The sequence below is a fragment of the Bison bison genome, unplaced genomic scaffold, assembly GCF_000754665.1.
Source record: "Bison bison bison isolate TAMUID 2011002044 unplaced genomic scaffold, Bison_UMD1.0 scf7180017864508, whole genome shotgun sequence".
Lineage (NCBI taxonomy): Eukaryota > Metazoa > Chordata > Mammalia > Artiodactyla > Bovidae > Bison > Bison bison.
Genome location: NW_011495064.1, coordinates 15,839,418 through 15,860,505, shown reverse-complemented (window position 1 = coordinate 15,860,505; position 21,088 = coordinate 15,839,418). Strand labels below are relative to the sequence as shown.

General features: G+C 34.7%; 1 protein-coding gene across 9 annotated transcripts in view; it reads right to left on the bottom strand.

Moving 5' to 3' along the window:
- The window catches only part of BIRC6 (baculoviral IAP repeat containing 6), a 215,943-nt gene that overhangs the window by 76,452 nt on the left and 118,403 nt on the right, over window positions 1-21,088 (bottom strand). For all 9 annotated transcript variants that reach the window (XR_824319.1, XM_010829827.1, XM_010829820.1 and 6 more), the window contains 12 exons: window positions 19,561-20,123; window positions 18,365-18,540; window positions 17,305-17,401; window positions 16,963-17,157; window positions 15,959-16,159; window positions 11,899-12,178; window positions 10,021-10,277; window positions 9,667-9,775; window positions 7,288-7,509; window positions 5,537-6,317; window positions 3,950-4,093; window positions 3,387-3,516 (listed from right to left, as the gene is read on the bottom strand). Coding sequence is in view for 8 of the 9 variants with exons in the window: in XM_010829827.1 (XP_010828129.1) it covers window positions 3,387-3,516; window positions 3,950-4,093; window positions 5,537-6,317; window positions 7,288-7,509; window positions 9,667-9,775; window positions 10,021-10,277; window positions 11,899-12,178; window positions 15,959-16,159; window positions 16,963-17,157; window positions 17,305-17,401; window positions 18,365-18,540; window positions 19,561-20,123 (3,155 nt within the window). In the remaining variant the exon portion in view is untranslated. The remainder of the gene's footprint in view (window positions 1-3,386; window positions 3,517-3,949; window positions 4,094-5,536; window positions 6,318-7,287; window positions 7,510-9,666; window positions 9,776-10,020; window positions 10,278-11,898; window positions 12,179-15,958; window positions 16,160-16,962; window positions 17,158-17,304; window positions 17,402-18,364; window positions 18,541-19,560; window positions 20,124-21,088) is intronic.

The window sequence follows — 21,088 nt, the reverse complement described above, 5'->3', positions numbered from 1 at the left end:
GGAAATAATATCTTAGGGGACTTTACACAAGATTATATTATAACTAACACAAAGGCAATATAAATGGTCTGGAAAAAATATTACGAAGGCAAGTGTGACACATTCAATTCTCATTGATTTTATCAATGAAAGGGATTCATCATTCTCCTTAGGCCAGGATACCTAAACTCCAATCTCTAAAAAATATTTTTTATATTATAATGGTACTACCTCTAGAGGCAGTTTTTAAAACTATTATCAAGAACTTCTGTTTTATTTTAGGCATAGATCAATCTGCTTATCACCTATATCTATATATTTCAGTCCTCACAACATGCATATCAAGGAGAAATATTATTTTCAAAAGAAGGAAACAGTCTTAGCAAGGTTACTGATACAATCTGTAAAGGGCAATATGGAACTCAAGCTCAGAATTAATTCTAATATGCATTACATTAGAATTCTCTGCTACAAATAGGAGTATAACCAAACAAGTTTAAGGAACAGAGGTTGCTGGTTTTATTATTTTTATTTGGCTAGGAATCTTAGATAAAATGACATATTTTACAAGTACTTTAAGAATGAATACCAAGGAGTTTCACAGATAGTCATTACTCTGAATTAATATTTTCTTTCATGCTTTTGAATATGGCATGCTATTATAAATCATGAAATAAATGATGACCATACAATGATCTTATTTAACCACTGCTGCTGCTGCTGCTGCTGCTAAGTCGATTCAGTCGTGTCTGACTCTGTGCGACCCCACAGACGGCAGCCCACCAGGCTCCCCCGGCCCTGGGATTCTCCAGGCAAGAATACTGGAGTGGGTTGCCATTTCCTTCTCCAATGCATGAAAGTGAAAAGTCAAAGCAAAGTCACTCAGTCGTGTCTGACTCTTAGCGACCTCATGGACTGCAGCCTACCAGGGTCCTCCGTCCATGGGATTTTCCAGGCAAGAGTACTGGAGTGGGGTGCCATTGCCTTCTCCAATTACTAAGAAACTCAAAAAGTTTTGAGGGGGAACATTTGGGGGAAATGGGGGAAAAAAGGACAGAGCTTCAGTGAGCTGCAAAACAACTTCAAGAGGCCTAATAAATGTGTATTTAGAATCACTAAAAGAGCAGAGTTATGGGAAGACAAATATATTCGAGAAACTAACAGGCAAAACATTTCCAAATCTGATAAAATTCATAAACACACAGATTTAAGTCAAAAAACTGAAATCATAAAAACATGAAGAAAACTACAAGGCATATTATCTGATGATAGTAATAGTCAAACTGCTTAAAAACAATGACAGAAATTAAAAACAACAACAACAAACAATCATTATTTGAAAGCAATACAGTTAAAAACAATAGAAGCAGGTAAAGGGACCACTTAAATAATTTTGGATTCTTTGTTTTCAAGAATATTAGTAAAATACATATGCACATGTTACTGTATCATGAGATGTGACTAAAGAATACAAATACAGTTTAAAGACCAAAGTACTGCTGACCAGAGGTTAAAGCAGGCACTTAGAAGTTTCTGGTATTTGCTAAGGATAACTCAGTTGGACTTTTTAGTAGGATACTGTTCTTCCACAGCCATCAGTTTTATTTTTAATTTTTAGATAATAAAGGGAGCTATTTTGCTCAATATTCTAAATGACAGAACAAGACATTTTAGAAAACAGAATTCATTTATGGTAAAGATAAATAAAATGTTAAACTTCCAGTTATTTGGTACTATGTCTATACATTTCGATTAAGTTAAATATTGTCATCTCAAAAGCTGAATTTCAGTACTCTTGTTCACTTCCTTCCTTTAATTAGAAATTTTTTCTTCATCATGTAAAAGGCACACTTTTAGAAAACTGAAATGTAGAAAAAAGTGTGTAAAATCAAATTTTCACAAAGTTTAGCTATAACAGGTAAGGTGGAGGTTTTCAAGTAAGAAAAAAACGTTAGACATTTATAATAGAATATATTATAAATGTTAGAATATAACACTTTACTGTGTAATATGTAAAATGTAGGAAAATATTATTATAATATGCACACATTCGTGTTACATGCAGTGTCTAAAACCGATAAACAATCTTTTCTACTTTATTTTCTCAAAGTGATCATATTCACTCAAGTGATTTAACTTACCGTCTATGTAAGTATGTTTGGTGTGCTTAGTCGCTCAGTCGTGTCTGACTCTGCAACCCCAGGGACTACAGCCTGTCAGGCTTCTCTGTCCATGGGGATTCTCCAGGCCAGAATACTGGAGAGGGTTGCCATACCCTCCTCCAGGGGATCTTCTCAAACCAGGGATCGAACACAGGTCTCTCTCACTGCAGGCAGGCTCTTTACCATCTGAGCCACCAGGGAAGTGCAAGAACACTGGAGTGGGTAACCTCTCCCTTCTCCAGGGTATCTTCCCGACTCAGTAATTGAACCAGGGTCTCCTGCACTGCAGGCGAATTCTTTACCAGCTGAGCTACCAGGGAAGCCCAAATATGTACGGTAACAACTCCCCAGTCTCTTCAACTCAGTCTTTTATTTCAAATTTGGATTAATATTTCCAACTAATAAATAGATTATGCCAGTTTTTTGGGAACTCCTAACTTTTTCCAGTTAAGTGTTGCTCAAAGACTTAGAAACACACTGACTTATATTTAAATTGCAAATATTTAAATTTTCAGTTTGTTTTTTATTCTGACAATACACAAAATATCATAAATACTCTGAGAGGCAGAGCATGTGTCCTACTCACTGTTACAGCCCTAGAAGAAATTACTGTGCTTACACATAGCAGATACTCAATGAATTCATCACCGGCTAGGATTTCAGAAAGGCAAAAAAAGTGAAACTCACCACAGTTAACTGGCATTCTACCCCCAAAATGCTTTTACTTCAGAAACTTATATCCTATTTAAAGGCATCAACTGAGAGCTCTTGAAACACAGACAAGAAATCTAGGGGAAAATTTCTGTCTTCCTCACTGTTATAAACAATAAAGTCACCAGCCGATTCTACCTACTGACCATTCATTTATCCCCTAGATTTAGTAAACGTTTATTACTTAGAATGCTGTCATTCAACCTAATATACTGTGCAAGTCATCTACTATAAAATAGCTTTATGGTTTATCTCGAGAAAGTTCCATCAATAGCTTCCCAAAGCTTGTCGCCATTTCCAACTGCCCGTTCTGCCACTACTAAACACAACACACATAACAACAAAAGAATTACTGGTGCTGGAATGTATTATACATTTTGTACACAGCATCCATGTTTTGAAATGTGAAACCATCTTGACCATTTCATGTCATTAAATAGCTTCTGAGTGAATGTAGTAAAATTATAAAAATGATAAAATTCCTATATACATATAACATAGTTACAGAAAAATAAATATTTAAATCTGACTTGCCTGACACTCTGTCCAGAACTTCTGATAATGTTGTTGAGACTGGCAAATGAAGTGTTCGGAATTTGTGGCCCGCTCCATACATTGGATGCTGGATGACGTGGCTAGTAGCATTAATTCTCCCCTTGTACAGCTGCAAATCAAGAAATAAAAAAGAAATTTTTTTGAAATATATGTCATTATATAATAACTTCAAAAGCATAAAAGAATAAAAATTCAATAATGCATACAAAAATATACGAGCTTATTTTCTGTATTTCTTCAAATGTGGCATGTCTGTCGTGATTTGTTGGTCAAATTTTGCATTAGCACTGTTATACCCAACAATCTGCCACTTTTCCTCCCAAATCAAATTATACTATTCATGGCAATTTACAACTACGTTATTCCAGACAGAGAGTTAGCTGAGATTTCTAAGTCCTATCATTAAGTATAAAAGCTATCATAGTTTCATTCTGCTGTATTAGAAATGAGAACAGAGATAACTGTAAGCTCTGATATGAAAACATAAAATATCTTTACACACAGTTCATCATTAAGATTTAATTTAATTGTTAAATACTCACTGGACAGGGAGACTGAAGAAACATTGTCACTTTCTCATCCTCCAGCATCAACTGCAAAAATAATCTACGTACAAACCCTGAAATATTGCCTGATGTTGGAAGGTTCCCTCTTTGAGGAGATGTCTGAAACAGTTCACAGAGAACCTGACAAAGTGAGAGATTTAAAAAGTTAAACGTGGCACTTCCAGCTTTTTACTTTAAAGAATAAAGAGGAAATTTTTAATGTGGATTAATAAGTATGTTTCAATTCATCAAATTAGCAATTAAAGAATATATTATTCCATCTTAAATGAGTAAGAGGTAGACATGAAGTTAAAAGTGAATCAGAAATTTCTGTGGATAAGAGAAGTTACTAGTACAGGGTTTTCAAAAAATACCTGGCAAAACCAAATTAATTTTAACTTCAATCAATATCTGAATATGGTTACTATACAATAAAAATTCTGAAAAAAAAATATTAAAAATATAAAATAAAGCCTTAACAAGAAACTAAGAGAGAAAACTAGGACAGAAGACAATGGAACAGAAAGTTTCACTCTACCCACAGGCAGAAACCAAATTTTCAAACACTCATATTTAAGGACTTAAATTGGTAATTTAAGCATTTCTTTCAAATTAGGCACATTAAGTAAATAGTTTCCCAATAATATAGCTGAGGCAATAAAGTATTTTCCTCTTCTAAAAGTTAAGTCATTTGGTAATTTTTTAAAACTATAATAGCTCATCCTTTTAGATATTAATAGTTTAACCTGGATAAGCACTATTAAATAAGGGAGTACATGCTCGTTCCTATTTATTGGTGTCTACCATGTCTCACAGGGTTGGACACGACCGAGCAACTGAACTGAACTGAACTGAACCAAGTCTCAAACAAGCACTATGCTAGTATACACAGCAGAGCATGCTTGTTTACATTATAATCCTCTCAAAAAAAAAGTCTTTTGAGAGGCAGGTATTACTATGTCCCTTTTATAGTTTAAAACTTGTTGAAGATCACAACAGCTGGAACAAGCAAAATCTGGAAAAAAGGAACCAGAATTATTTTAGAGATAATTCCAGCTTTCAAGATTCTTGGCCCCCAGACTCAATACAATAATCTTTCATACTTTGAATGTGATTTGTCAAGAGTCTCCCATCTGAAACCTACTCTAATGTGCTTCATTAGAAGCAAATCAACAGCTTTTAACAATCCAGTTACTACAAAATATAATGCCTTGATGCAGATGAGGCCTTCAATGGCCACCTTTAAGTGGTCAATCTTGTTCCAAGAGCTGAAGCATCGTATTGGGGGTAGATTTTTAAAAAAGAGGAATGTTTGACCTTTAGCTAGAATCTTGAAGAGTTTGTCCATCATTCATCAAAAAGAATAACTGACTTAGGTTAACAAGTGAAGAGAGGAGGGAAGAGATATCAGTACTTAATATTAATTATGGTTTAAATTCAAATCCTTAAATGCACCCAACAGGAAACTTCATCATCACCTGGCCCTAATACATGCCACTTTCTGAACTAATTTCAAGAGTGTTATGTGACAGCACATTAAAATAATAAGACACCTGGAACAGAAGGCAGTTTTTCTACTCTTACCTGGGCCATCAGCTTTTGATTATTAGGGTGACATGAAATGCACTGCAGAAAGAATGCAACAGTCGCATTCTCGATTGCTGTCCTCTGCTGAGTAGTCAATCCTGTTGTAGCAGCTGAGGAAAGAGAAGCCGATCTCGCACTGGTCTGTTGTGCGCTTAGGCTGTGCCCTCCAGAGGTGGACCCAGAGTGACACAGTAAAAACAGAAGCGCTGTCCACAGTGGATTGACTTCGGACCCACCAAGCCAGTCTTTCATAATATGGCTATTGCCAACTTCTGTCAAAAACCTAAGAACAGGAGCAACCAGGTCTGCTGTGATGGGCATCTTATTACACTGTTGGGGAACGTGGTGCCGTCTCAGTTTGTCCTGGGAAGTGTCTACTGATTGAGCAATGCTTTCAGAGTAAGAAGTGTGGTTAAAACAAAAACTAGCCAGACTCCTCACAAGAAGAGAAGGCAAACCCGAGTCCAATAATTGTTTGATAGCTTCTGGAGATTGAGAAGAGGAAGCAAGGGTTGCCAAATGTGATTCAGTTAGGGCAAGAGGTGCTTGTGCATTTTTAGAGTCGTCTGTTAAAGATGAACTGAGATCTTGCTTTTTGCTATCATCTGTCATGGACAGTCCATGGTGACACTGCACTGGGGGAGGGGTAATGCCCATCCAGCCCATGAGCAAAGAAAAATAGCTTGGGTGTATGTGACACATCGAGCAGAGCAGACTGTCCACAGCTTTCTTCAAAACCATATTGCAGGGAAGAGACATGGACCAATTAAAAAGTAACCTAAGGAATAAAAGATACCATGTTTAAAAAAAATTTTTAGGAAGACCTCACTGTCCATTATTTCTACTAGAAATCACTCTGATGAAAATTACACAGTCTAACATTCAGTATTAGGACACTATAATGTCTCAGCAAGATTGGTTCTAATAAACATCATTAAGTACTTCAGTAGGCTGAAGTAAGACTTGCAAGATGAGCACAGAAAACTGAGATCTCTATCAAAATGGTTCTACCATTCTCTGTGTGACCTAAAAAAAAAAAATGACATACAGGAAATAATGAAAAAATTATAGCAAAGAAATGTTTAGATTAAATTTGACATGATTAATCGTTTTAATTCATGTCTGCAAAATGAAAACTATTAGTGAGCTTCACTAATAAATCATGGATTATGCCAACTAAAAAAAGCAAAAATGACAAACTAGAGAAAAAAAAGCCAACCCTTTATGAGTCATAGAACTCTTCAGAAATAAATACTATATTTTGCCATAGAGTTATTAGGCAGTCAGCTCAATAAAGCCTTAACTGCATATGGTGAAGAAATGTGGGTTAAGTGGAAACTTCTAGTCAAAAGAACAATCATAGCTGTCTAGAAAGAATGAAAAACAAACAACTGGAAGAACCGTTTAAAGCAGTCTTTTAAAATTTCTAGTTACACTTTCCCTCCAAAGTTGTATATTAAAGATAGAAGAATCTGGTGAGTAAATTTACAAAAGAGAATAAACAATGTGAACTGCAGAATACATTACACATTCCAAATTTAGGTGGGAAAAGCAGCAATGACATTAGTACAGCTTCTTAAAACATGAAGATTAAATTTGAGTAGCATCTCATTTCAAAATGATATCATTTATACTTATCTAGCACTTTCTTTTTATACAACTAAGCATACAAAAATGCTGCTTTATCAAGTAAAAACCTAAAGTGATCTAATACTGGGGAGAAAACGAATTTCGTAAATCATACTTACTCGAAGAGTTCTCGGTCTAGCAGTGCTGGTAAATCATATTCTACCAGCAGTTCGTAACTGTGCCACAAAATTGCTGCTACACAGTGCAAATGAGAAGGAGATGGCATCAGAAGACCATACTCTATTGATGAAGAGTTAGGACACATGTAACTCATCCTGCCACTTCTTTTCATAGCAGCCACTCTTGCAGAATCACTGACCCATTTTAACAAGGCCTGAATTCTTAAAAAAAGAAGATGAATTCAAATAATCAATTATACTACAGATAAATTCCACCACTGCATGTAAACAATGTATATATGAAAATAATACATGAGTATTCTCAGTAATTTTAATTTAAAATAGGAGGGAAAAGGAATTATGCAATCAATAATGTCAAAGTAATTCTAATTTTCCAATAATACCTATTTAAGTGATGAAAATATCTGCAATAACTCATCTAATCAGTATATAAATATTGATTCTTACCTCATTTATGACAGAACATATAAATGTCTAGAATTACAGGATATACAGTTTAAAAAAACTAATTTTATCCTCTAAATTTTTACTCTTTTTATAATAAATCCACATACCGTAGAGCAGTGATTGGGGGTCAGCTCTTCATTGTGCAGAATCTCATGCAATATACCGTGTTTCACATCTCCGGTCCCCAAGAATTAAATACTAGTACCAGCCACCCACCTCCTGCCCTCTGACAACCCAACAGCCTCAAAACACATACGTTTTCAAGTGCCACCCTACTACACTCCATTGCCTAGAGCTGGGACCACAAAATGAAAGCAAAAGACTTTTTAAAGCAATGCTTTGAACTTTGTATTTTTAAGGGGGGGGGGGTAGATTTATTGTCAAGTTCTTAAAACACTGTTTATCTTTGTTTTGTTTACTTTTAAATGTCTAGTTTAGAGCACAAGATTCTTCACTTAACGTTAAAAGAAATGGGAGTTGGAAAGGGTATTATACCACTTAATCCCTCTCTCTACCCTGAAGGACTGAAGGATCAACTGCTTTAAATTGCACATGATAAGAAATAAGGAAAAATCACTGGAAAAGAAGGGAGATGAGGCAATTAGGGAAAAGTAACATTTCCTAGAAAAACAGCAGCCAAAATCTTGTCATTAATATCAATTCTAAAATATTCTGAAACAGCTATATTTGCATTATTCTAAGAAAGTAATTTTAAGCGCAATTTCTTTTTATGATTAAAAAAAGTTAAAAATAAAATAACCACAAGACTGCAGGAAACCTATTCCAGAAAAATATTTAGCACATATTTTTAACCCTATTAATCATTATGATTCAAATTTGACTTTAATTACTATTCACTTTGTCAAAACATATTCCAATATATTTTTAAATATAATATAGTTATCATACAGTTTATATAAAGCAAAAGTTTAATGGAAAGGAAGTCAGCCTATTCAATATTTTGAAGTTATCTGACAAACTAATTTTACTTTGTTAAATATATTCTTTAAATATTTTTAACCTGGAGTACATGAATGCAATGAATTTAAAATTAATGAAAGGAAATATCAGGGAATAAGTAACAATTTTTCCAAGATGACTTCACTGCCAGGCACTCTAATTCATGCCCTTCAGTCTGACCTACATAAATCTCCCCTTATTAGGGACACTGTTCTGTCTCCTCAGTCCTGAAAGTCCAAGTTGGACTGAATAAACTTGATCTCTCTAGTATTAGCACAATGCCAGACACATACCAACTACTCAGTGAACAGCTGTAAAATGAGTATGAACCCACCAAAAAATTAATAATCTGTTAATAATTCATGAAGATGTTTAACAACATACCAAATGCTTTCACTTTAAATACAAATTAATAAAAATAAAGAATCTTAATTGAATATAAAATATTCAACATACTTAAAAGGATATCAACTCAGGAAACAGTCTCCAGCATAAAGATAATTCATATTACTTATACAAACAAAAGCATGTTTCAAAGACACTTGCACTTCTTATGAATTTGAAGGTAAAAGACATCAAGGAAGAACTACATTAGTAAAACATAGCTAAAATTACCTATACTGAAAGATCAGTAAACATTTAGGTGAAACAATCAGTATTATTTACTTGGATGACAGTGTCTCACTTTGTGGTAAGAAGCAGGAGAAAGAAGGGAAAGAATCTAATGAAAAGATGTCAGTGGGTAATATAAATAATCAGTGAAACCATTACTATTATCAAAATAGTCCAGGTATCTAATATAGACACAATATTCCTTTATTTCTGTAAGTTTAGTAATACCTAAGCTTAACTTTTACAAAAAGATCTTTAAAAAAAGCATTATTAGTAAAATCCACTACATGAGATTATGTGTACATATGTTCTTGTGTGAAAAATGAGATCACCACATACCTATCTTTTGTTCCAGGATCCTGAGTTGTTCCAAGCTGATAAAGAATATCTATCGTAGAGTCAGAAGAGAGTCCATTCAGTCTTCCAAAAAGTAAAGGGCTATTTAAATCTTGTAAAAAGAGAATCAAAAGGAAAAATTTGCTAAATAAGCAAATGAGATGAAAAGATTCGCTCAATTTAAATTATTCATTAAACATAACTTCTATAAAATTCAACAACAACGACAAATCAAACTCCAAAAATAATGAAGCCATATGGAAATTAATTTTGGAAACAGAATTAATCAAACATCATAGTTCAAATATTGTTTCTCTGTAGATATGTAAAAATTCAAATATCAAAATTAATTGTCACCTGTAGGATCACTGCCTGATGCTGCACAATTTCTCAGAAGAATGTCTATAAGCTTTAGGCCAATTCGAGTGGACTGAAGTCCTATCTTGACGAGCACAACCTCAATGTTGGGTGAATGCATTCCACAGTACGGAGACATCAGTAAGGCAGCACAAGTCTGTAGCAAATTAGCAGTAGGTGCAGCTGCACTTGCCATCATTCCTTCCAGATCACTTATGTGAGTAAGGCAATGATGTAATAACCGTAACCATCCAATACTGAAATACAAAACACAAAACAGCCTATACGGGTTAATTTAAGTAGCTTAAATTACTTCAGACTTCTGAAGTACAAACTTTTCCAAGATCAAACAAAACACGTCCAAGATCAGCAAGTTGTAGACAGATTGTCATAGACAGGTTGTCTTACTGAATGAAGTCATACACAGAAAGACAAAAATGACATGGTATCACTTACATGTGGATTATTTAAGAAAAGGGTGGCGGTGTACAAATGAACTTACTTACAAAACCGAAACAGAGGCATGGATATAGAAAACAAACTTATAGTTACCAGGGATAAACTGGAAGATTGGGGTTGACATACACACACTACTATATATGAAAGAGATAACTACTAAGAACCTGCTATATATATAGCACAGGGAACTCTACTCGATACTCTGTAATGGGCTACATGCAAAGACTCTTTAAAAAAAAAAAAAAGAGGAGATCTGTGGTAAAAAAAAAAAATTTGTGCCTTATCGAGCAGAGAAAATAACCAGCATGTTGTATTTCATAAGTAGGTAGCACCAATCTATGTTAAAAAAAGAATATTTTTAGAATACTATAACATCAATAAGAGTTAAACACACAGCAAGTTTCCCCTATAACATACAAAATAAAAATACTTAAGTACAAGTCACATTTAGGAATTATGAACTTGCTTTTTATTTAGTCAGGAAATAGTTTTGTATATACATATATGCATAAATATAAACTGCACAGGATCACAGAATTGCAAAACTGAAAAGACCCAGCAGCTTGAAAATAAAAAAGAAATTCCAATTTTCTTCCTCAGGTAAAACATACAATAAAACCAATCTATAAAAATTTCAAACATCCAAATTTACCAGACGAATGTAAATTAAAGGACACATTCACGTCCTTCTTTGTTTGGTCAGTTTGTATCAATTTGTATGGTTCATATCAAACCCTTGACTGACTGGCCATATTAATGGCCATATTGACCCATGGCCATAATATGGCCATATTAATCCATACTGACTGGCCAGTATTCTTAAGAATTACTGTATAACAGACCAGGTGCTTATCTGTGTGGCCAACTTGTTTGATTCAGATATTCTCTTGGGGACAGGCACTTGGAAATGCTTACGTAAGACTACAGGCCAGAGAAGTGGAACCTACACCTACATAAAGCACATCACAGACCATCTCAAAACTTAAACACACGTGAGTCTCAATTTTAACCAGCCTCAAAGTTCTGTTTCTACGCAATTATTCTTTATTATGGCCACCTCATGCGAAGAGTTGACTCACTGGAAAAGACTCAGATGCTGGGAGGGATTGGGGGCAGGAGGAGAAGGGGACGACAGAGGGTGAGATGGCTGGATGGCATCACTGACTCGGTGGGCGTGAGTCTCAGTGAACTCCGGGAGTTGGTGATGGACAGGGAGGCCTGGCGTGCTGCGATTCATGGGGTCGCAAAGAGTCGGACACGACTGAGCGACTGATCTGATCTGACACTTAAAAATTTATGACATTATTTAGAAACCTATGGAACAAAGAATTTTCTAAACTCAAAATAAACAAAGAAACCACAGAATAAATTTCATGAAAAGCACAGAAAGGTTTTTCTTAAGAATGAGGAACTACATACCTTGTTTTGGATACCTGATCTTCAGATGGAAGAAAGGGGTTATTAACTGTTGCTGAAGAAGTGGTACCAAAAGCAGTGAGGCCCAGTAATTTGATCTGTGAAAGGCCTAGTGTGCTGGCATCTCGTGGACGATGGAGTCTAAGGCAGACAGCGGAAGCTACTTCAGCTTTCACAAGTTGAATTTTTATGTAGGTAAGACCACTTGTGACAACAGGAGTGGACAATGGAAGCATGTTTACTCCATCTGCACTTACTTCTACAGACACTGAGGAGGGGCAGGCTACAGGAAGAGAAAATTAAACAATTACTAAAGAAAAAGTAAACGCGAGTTCATATTTTAATGGCAACTACAGTAAAAGGGACTTCCCTGGTGGCTTAGATGGTAAAGCATCTGCCTACAATGCGGGAGACCCAGGTTCAATCCCTGGGTCAGGAAGATCTCCTGGAGAAGGAAATGGCAACCCACTCCAGTGCTCTTGCCTGGAAAATCCCATGGACGGAGAAGCCTGGTAGGTTACAGTCCATGGGGTCGCAAAGACCTGGACACGACTGAGCGACTTTACTTTACCTTACAGTAAAATGGCAGCTTTCAGTTATAATTCATTATGAATTCATAAGAAAAATATGTATACGCTAAGTCATACTTTGTCACTAACTTTCATTATAATTGATTTTGGAGCTATTATATGAAATTTATAGTGTAACAAAAATTGCACATAAAAAATTCTAACATTAACCTAAAAACAGAGCAACTGAAGACAAGCAATCTACATACACTTCATCTTCTTGAAGAAAACAAAAACAGGCAATTACTCTGTTATTTCTACTCTCAGAATTATCACCAGCAAAATGGGGTGTTTGATTAGTATGCTGTGGTTTACAGCTGTATATAATTTAGGAAGAATGTGACTTTAAAAGTACCTTTTCATAAACTCATTATTTCACTACTATCACATTGCTATGATTTTAAACACATTTGAGTTTAAAAATTGTTTTCACCTCTGATCCTTTTTTGCCTTTCAAAATGTAAACATTCAGAATATTTAAAATAATTTCCTGCTAAAATTTAAGGAGGCCAAATGAAGTAATTGAAAAAGCAAGAGTTCCAGAAAAACATCTACTTCTGCTTTACTGACTATGCCAAAGCCTTTGACTGTGCGGATCACAACAAACTGTGGAAAATTCATAAAGAGTTGGGAATACCAGACCACCTGACCTGCCTCCTGAGAAATCTGTATGCAACTCAAGAAGCAACAGTTAGAATTGGACATGGAACAACAGACTGGTTCCAAATAGGAAAAGGAGTACGTCAAGGCTGTATATTGTCACCCTGCTTATTTAACTTCTATGCAGAGTATATCATGAGAAATGCCAGGCTGGATGAAGCACAAGCTGGAATCAAGATTACCGGGAGAAATATCAATAACCTCAGATACGCAGATGACACCAACTTATGGCAGAAAGTGAAGAACTAAAGAGCCTCTTGATGACAGTTAAAGAGGAGAGTGAAAAAGTTGGCTTAAAACTCAACATTCAGAAAATTAAGATCATGGCATCTGGTCCCATCACTTCATGGCACATAGATGGGGAAACAATGGAAACAGTGGCAGACTTTATTTTCTGGGCTCCAAAATCACTGCAGATGGTGACTGCACCCATGAAATTAAAAGATACTTACTCCTTGGAAGAAAAGTTATGACCAACCTAAATAGCATATCAAAAAGCAGAGACATTACTTTGCAACCAAAGGTCTGTCCGTCTAGTCAAAGCTATGGTTCTTACAGTAGTCATGTATGGATGTGAGAGTTGGACTATAAAGAAAGCTGCGCTGCCCGAAGAATTGATGCTTTTGAACTGTGGTGTTGGAGAAGACTCTTGAGAGTTCCTTGGACTGTCAGGAGATCCAACCAGTCCATCCTAAAGGAAATCAGTCCTGAATATTCACTGGAAGGACTGATGCTAAAGCTGACTTCAATACTCTGGCCACCTAATGGGAAAAACTGACTCATTGGAAAAAACCTCGATGCTGGGAAAGATTGAAGGTGGGAGGAGAAGGGGATGACAGAGGATGAGATGGTTGGATGGCATCATCGACTCAACGGACATGAGTTTGAGTAAACTCTGGGAGTTGGTGATGGACAGGGAAGCCTGGCATGCTGCAGTCCAAGGAGTTGCAAAGAGTCGGACACGACTGAGCGACTGAACTGAACTGAACTGAACTGAATAAAGTAATTGGGTGCTGCAGTGGTAAAGAATCTGCCTATCAATGCAAGAGATGTGTTCAATCCCTGGGTGGCAAGATCCCTTAGAGTAGGAAATGGCAACCTGCTCCAACATTCTTGCCTGGGTAATTTCATCAACAGAGGAGCCTGGTAGGCAACAGTCCACAGTGTCACAAAGAGTCTGACGCTACTGAGCACACACACACAACCAAGTAATTAACTGGCAGTTGCTATGGGAAAATTCTCACAAACAGGGAAGAACATTTAATGAATTTATCTATCAACTAAAACAACCTTTGAACCTTGATTTTAATGTCAACTATAAAATCAGGAAGTAACTTTTATTATATGCCAATTATACCCCTGGTTTGCACAGAGAACTAGGTAAGCCACATAATTTTTAAATTTAATCTTAACCTTTCAAGGAAGTATTATCCACATTACATAATCTCTTTGACTCTACCAATACAAACTGATGGAAAGAGATTAAATAATCCAAACCCTCACATGAATAAAGGGTACATTTTATAAGGGTACATGGGTTTATGTTTAAGCCCATATTTTGATTCTAAAGGCTATCTTATTTCTACTAGAATATTCTGTATCTTTAGTTTGTGCTCTGATCTCAAACCAAAAGTATTAAGCACATTTGTGTTAGAAAACATGTAATCTATTGATTTGTCATAATGTACAAGAGTCCTCCATTTTAACATCCTTCCTGTCCAAAGTACTATGTATAAATTCTAGCTACAATTCAAAGCCACTTTCTCCTTCCCAAATAAGCAGTTTCCTCCTCATCTTAGATTATCTTCTAAGTCTTACACTGTTGGAGGTTATAATGACTTATATTTCGCCATGTAATATATTTATTTTTGACCTGCCAAAACACTGCATTTATCTACTTTTTTCTGTCATTTTATTCATTATATCTATTTTAATCTGGTATGTGCGGATTCTACAACTCTGTTAGGGTATAATAATAATCTAATCTTGCAAATAAGTATAAAAATTTATTCTTCCAAATATGCCAGTGGTATACAAAATTTCCCATAGATCTACATTAAATTATTGAGTGACATATGATAGCAATGAGAATCAATCAATGAAGATAAATGACTGTCACAACTTCAACAATTATGTATAAATCATTATATTTATATTGAAAGAATTTGGGAACCAGCACAAATGTAAAATAGTACTTCATATTTCTTCATGAATGCTTTAAAGAGTTCCTTCTTCTTTTAATGTGTAACTTATTTTTAAAAAATTCTTTACAATTATTTCCCTTGCAAAGTTACAACAAAGTGTATTAAATGAAAATGCATCATCAAATGGATGATACTCAAAACATTAAAAATTTAAAGGTCATAATATTTAAAATATCAAACTCTACATATTACAATAAAAAATTCTTTGCAGAAGTAATTACCTTACAATGGGAAGGGAATCTATGTTAATTTCACATTACAGAGCTAGGACTGAGGAGCAGAAAAACTAAGAAAGCTATCTACAGTTGTACAAACTAACTCATTTTATCTTAATGCTATAGTGCAATAAATTTGGGAGAATGTGAAAGGCAAAATAATACACACCTAGGATATATTTCCTTAAGTTTCATCACACATTCTGTTTATTTTAGGGGAATAGTCATGCCAATTCATTTGATGGTAAATGATGTGGTGGTAATGTTAAATATTATATTAAATAGTTCAAAATTAAGCTATCTGGCAATTTTATCTAAGTTTATCTAGTTTGCTAAGTATATTTCTCATTTTTTAAATGCTCCTATATGTTATAGTTTATTTTCATGATGGATCTTTAAACAAATTATTACTCACTTGCAAGAGATGCCAGGTGAGGTTGGATATGTATCTCTTTAAGGAGCACTGCTGCAGGAAGGTGAATGGTAAGATCGCACCAAGCCTCCTCTGGCAGAAAGATGTAGGACCAAGCAGCAGAGCGAGCTCTTCTATGGGGGGGCGTGGCCTGCAAAAGCACCTCAGCTGGTTGGGCAGTGGGACTGCTAGATGTGATTGTACCTACAGAAGTATTTCAAATAAAATAAAAACTTGCAAAAGAAACCTAATAAAGCATCAAGAGCTATTCAAATCACAATAATTACAGTAGAAAAATTAGCTAAAAACATGAACATTTAACATTATGAATGCACTTAATATACTTAGCATAATTTGTCACAGTATTCACAAATAATCAGGACATCCAGTCAACTGGCAAGGTCGTATATAATTTCTATATACTAACATGTCAAATGAAAACTAAACAAGCAACAACAAACCGAGCACAGTAATTCTCGAATGATTTAAGTAAAAACTAATGTTCAATACAGCCTTGAAAATAAAATATACTTGATAATAAAAAATAAACTTGAAAATAATCATCTTTATTCTAAATTGTCAATATTTATGAGTTACAAATATGAAAAAAAATACAAAAAGAAACTATGTAGACTGGAAAAAGGAATAACTATATAAATTTTAAACTTCATTTAAAAAAAAAATCACTCAAAATAAGAAGGAGCAAGCTTTGTAAAACAAACAGTTATACTGAAAACTGACATAAGAATCTATACTACCTAGTTTCACAAATTGTGTCTATTTAAACTCAGAAATAAAAACAAATTTTCCTACTAAAGAACAAATAAAAACTTCCTTCTAATCAGTAGACAGTTTGGAAAACTAGTGCCTTTAAAATCAATGGTTTTTTATTAAAATGGTGACATTATAACTCAATCAATTTATTTTGACAACTACTTTTGCTTCATACCAGCCAATTAACTATTATTTAAATTCACACCCATAAGATGAAATAACTTTTTTCTTACCCAGGGGTGCAAAGTTATGGATTCCTTCTGCATTGTCAGGCTCAGAAGCTAGGATCCTTGTTTTCAAAGTGCTGTCAACAGCTTTATTTGGACCAGAGTCAAGAAATTTCATAATAGTTGATACCATACTTCTTGCAGTGTTTACAATAGCCCTTGTACTAGTAACCATATTGTTGCAAATGAGCTGAACACCACCTAAATTTATAAAGAACACTAAATTAAAATTATCTTAACACAGATGATTTGATACCAAGTCAACTCTCACAGAAGACTATCAAAATAAGAACATACTGTACTACTTAACATTACACTTAAAAGGCAGTTTTGGAAATTTTCCCTTACCCATATCATGGAACGCTTTCAAGGCATCACTAGTATCCAGTACTCTCAGAATGAACCACAGTAATGGTTCAGATAACTGGCAAGTAGCAAGAGAGCCCTAAAAAAATAAACCATACATGTATGCTGTGATTTTTAAAAGGTCATTATTAATTTACTATGAATTAGGACAATTAAGTTTCACTGAATATACCATTCTTTTATATTTAATTATTATAAAATGGTAACCTTAACCTAAATCACTTAATATAAAATGTCTGCCAAAATATTTAAGAAATCTTGCCTGTGTCAGAAGGTAAGTGAACAGTCTCCTCTCTGAACTCAGCACTTTTTGTGTCTGTCTTTACCTAGTATTATCATTTTCTACCTTAATGTGCACTGATTTCCTTTTCCACTAGACAGTACTTTCCTTTAAAAATGCAGCCTTCTCAAATACTTATCTCTGTATCTTCCAATGGGGAAATATATATACAGATTCAATACATATTTATGAAAATGATAATTATACAATGACATATAAAAGATTCCTTAAGGAATTATATTTTAAAATCTGCTTTTCGAAAAAAAAAAAATAGTAAATAGACTAGAAGGTAAAATAATCACACTGGCTCCTAAAATCTCATTTTGAAAAAGGAAATTTTAAAAGTAATAACATTCTAACCTACTTCTCTTTTAAAATTATTCTAACCTCTTTTAACTGAAAGGAAACTAAATATGCAACTTAAGCTTGAAAAAAAATACTCATATTAAATTTTCATACATACTTCTATGTAGAACATGTTGGTATTCAACTATGCTATTTCTAGGGAAAAGGAAAGAACTACTTCCTAAGACAATGGAAAGAAAATCTTAAAATTTAAAAACATTTTACTCTTACATCACTATAGTTTACTTTGACTTCTCTTCAACTTGTATTATTAATCTACAGTTCTCATCTGCTGATTCTGTTCATTTTCCAATATATAACTAGAATACTCTATTTGTCTCTGTCTTACAGATAATTCTCTGCTCCCATTGCTATTTACTACTTAAATCACTGCAATTGTTGCTGGATTGAACTTACCTGTCTGCCCATATATCCACAGGCCATGTAGGTTAAAATTGGCTGCAGCATCATATGAACTGTAGACGCTTTTTTACTAAGAGTTGTCAGTATGGTAAACAGTCCATCCCCAACTGATATGGCATCTAACCCACCATGAAAGTTTTCATGTTTAGTGAGATGCAATCCACTTGCTCCTAGTTTAAATAAAAAGTTTACACATTTTTTACAAAGCAAATCCTTAAAAACCAGTAATAATTTAAATAGAGAGTCTTACAAGCCATTTTTTCCCCCAAACCACTGAAGAATGCATACAAAACAGCTGTGTGTGGGTCCGTGTGTTGTGTGTGGGTCCGTGTGTTGTGTGTGGGTCCGTGTGTTGTGTGGGTCCGTGTGTTGTGTGTCTATATACATATATGCATGTCTAGAAATTAAAATACCTAACATAACATTCACTAGAGAATAATTTTTGGTTATCTTTTTATAGAAGATACGTCTGTTGTTGGTAACAATATAAAAAAGTCGTTCTATCACACAACTGAGGAACACATTATACGTATCAAGAAGAAAAGCAGAGAAAAATAACTGATACTATTATGCAACTATACTTTAAAACTTTTAATCAAAAAGACAATAGTTTTTTTTCCCTTACATGAAGGAAGAAATACTAATAAGCAAAATTACATCAGGAATGGATTTTGATACAATTTACTGAAACTTAATTAGTGTAAAATAATTAACATATTAGCTTTCAAAGAAGTAGAAAAGAAACAATATATAAATTTTACATCGATGTGTCATTGAAACTGTTACAACTTGAACAAAAATTTATACTTCACGTTATAAGAAACTGTAAGTAAATAAAATCTACTCATTCCCTAATACAAAATCTGATGTCTAATTCTTCACCTTTAAAACGTTAGAGATATATGACTATAAATTATGGTGCCTAGCTTACAAAACTGCTTCCTTTTCTTAATTTAATTCCATACAGGTTATTTTCTTAGTATTTTCAAATTTAAAAAAATTTCACACTTAAAAATTTTCAACTGATGTATGCCACTCTAAGTTTTAACTAATAACAATCAGTCAGGCTAAGATGTTTACAATAAAGTAACACTGTATTGTACAGTAAAAAGAAAATGAATTCATACATTGCTAAAGGAAAGAGATACAGTACTAGAAACAGGTTTAAGATTAATGTTCTCAATACGTACCAATTATCATCGCCATGGCACTGCTATTACACAGGCCCAGAGCAGACAAAATCTGGCTCATAATCTGCTGGTTGGCTAACACTAAGTCAGCGACATACGCAGGCGGTCCTTGAATACTACTAGTGCTTCCATTACCATCTTTGCCTCCTGAAACTTTTTCTTCATCTGAAACACTGTCTGTCGTATTGGTGGTCACAGGCACTCTTGCACTGTATTCCCTATTGCCCGAAAGAGGCAGCTGAACTAAAATGTTAACCAGTTTTAGCAAATCAAACATGAGTTGATCTCTTGTCATTTCACCACAAACTGCTTTTGCATCACCTGGACGAATGAGGTTGGCAAAGAGTCCCCCAAAGCATGCTCGAGCACCCACTGAGCTATCTGATCCACTTCGAGACATGACTTTGTCTGAGCAAGTGATATAGTGGTGCACTAAAAAAGTGACAGACTCTATCACAGCAGAAATAGTACTAACGGAAACAACTTCAAAATTCTGCTCCAAAGTGAATTCTAACAGCTTTACTTGGGCATCAAGAGGTCCTTGGCCTGTCTGGAAGGCACCCCTGCAGAAAAAGGGAGAGGATTAAAAATTAACCCATTTTAAATTGTTTGAAAGAGGTAACCACCAGAAAACAAGAAAGCTAGACAATAACTAAACTCCTGGTATTCACTATTTCACTTTGCAGCAGAGTTTCCCACTCTTCCTGCGTCCTTCTTGTTCTTACCTCCATTTTATCATATAAAATAAAAAACAAACTTCCTTCCAAATAGAAAACTGAAGAACAAGTAAATCAAAGAGGTGATTTTTAAGCCACAGACTAAAATAATTATATATCACAAGGCACTCCTCATAATGAATGAGCTCTGTATTATTAGAACCTCAAATGTTGTTAAACATTTCTTACTAATCTTGATTTTCATAAATTAGGATTCAACCAATTCACTCTTAACACATCAAACTGAATGCTCTCAAGTTCTGCTTATGCTTAAGATATAGAAAGCTGGAAAGATCATTGTCCCCCCAACTTAACAATTAAAAAAAAAAGCCAAATTAACTCTAAAGTCATAACTTTTCTTGAACCCATCAGAGAGCTGAGGTCAAAGCTTTTCTTGAACCCATCAGAGAGCTGAGGGTACCAAAAAGACTTAAATCTATGAAAAGATAGGCATCTCCAGGAGGTGGAATATGAGCATTGGGTTTCCTGTGGCAGAACTTGGGAAGTCAAGATGCTGGCAACATACATAAGTGTAAGAAGAATTCAGCTAAAATATTTAACAAACTGTTACTCCAGGTATGTAAGGGTGGCAACACTAAGCCCTGAGAATTCACATTCATTCATAGGCACCCTCCCTTCAACGTCCCCCACACATACGCTGCCCTGGGCATCCATTCTATCTGGCTGTTCCTGAGTTTTATACTTTATATAAACTGAAAAATGTAAGTAAAATGTTTTTCCTGAATTCTACGAGTCTTTATAGCAAATTACTGAACCAGAAGAGGGATTGTGAGAACTCTTGAAGTTGTAAT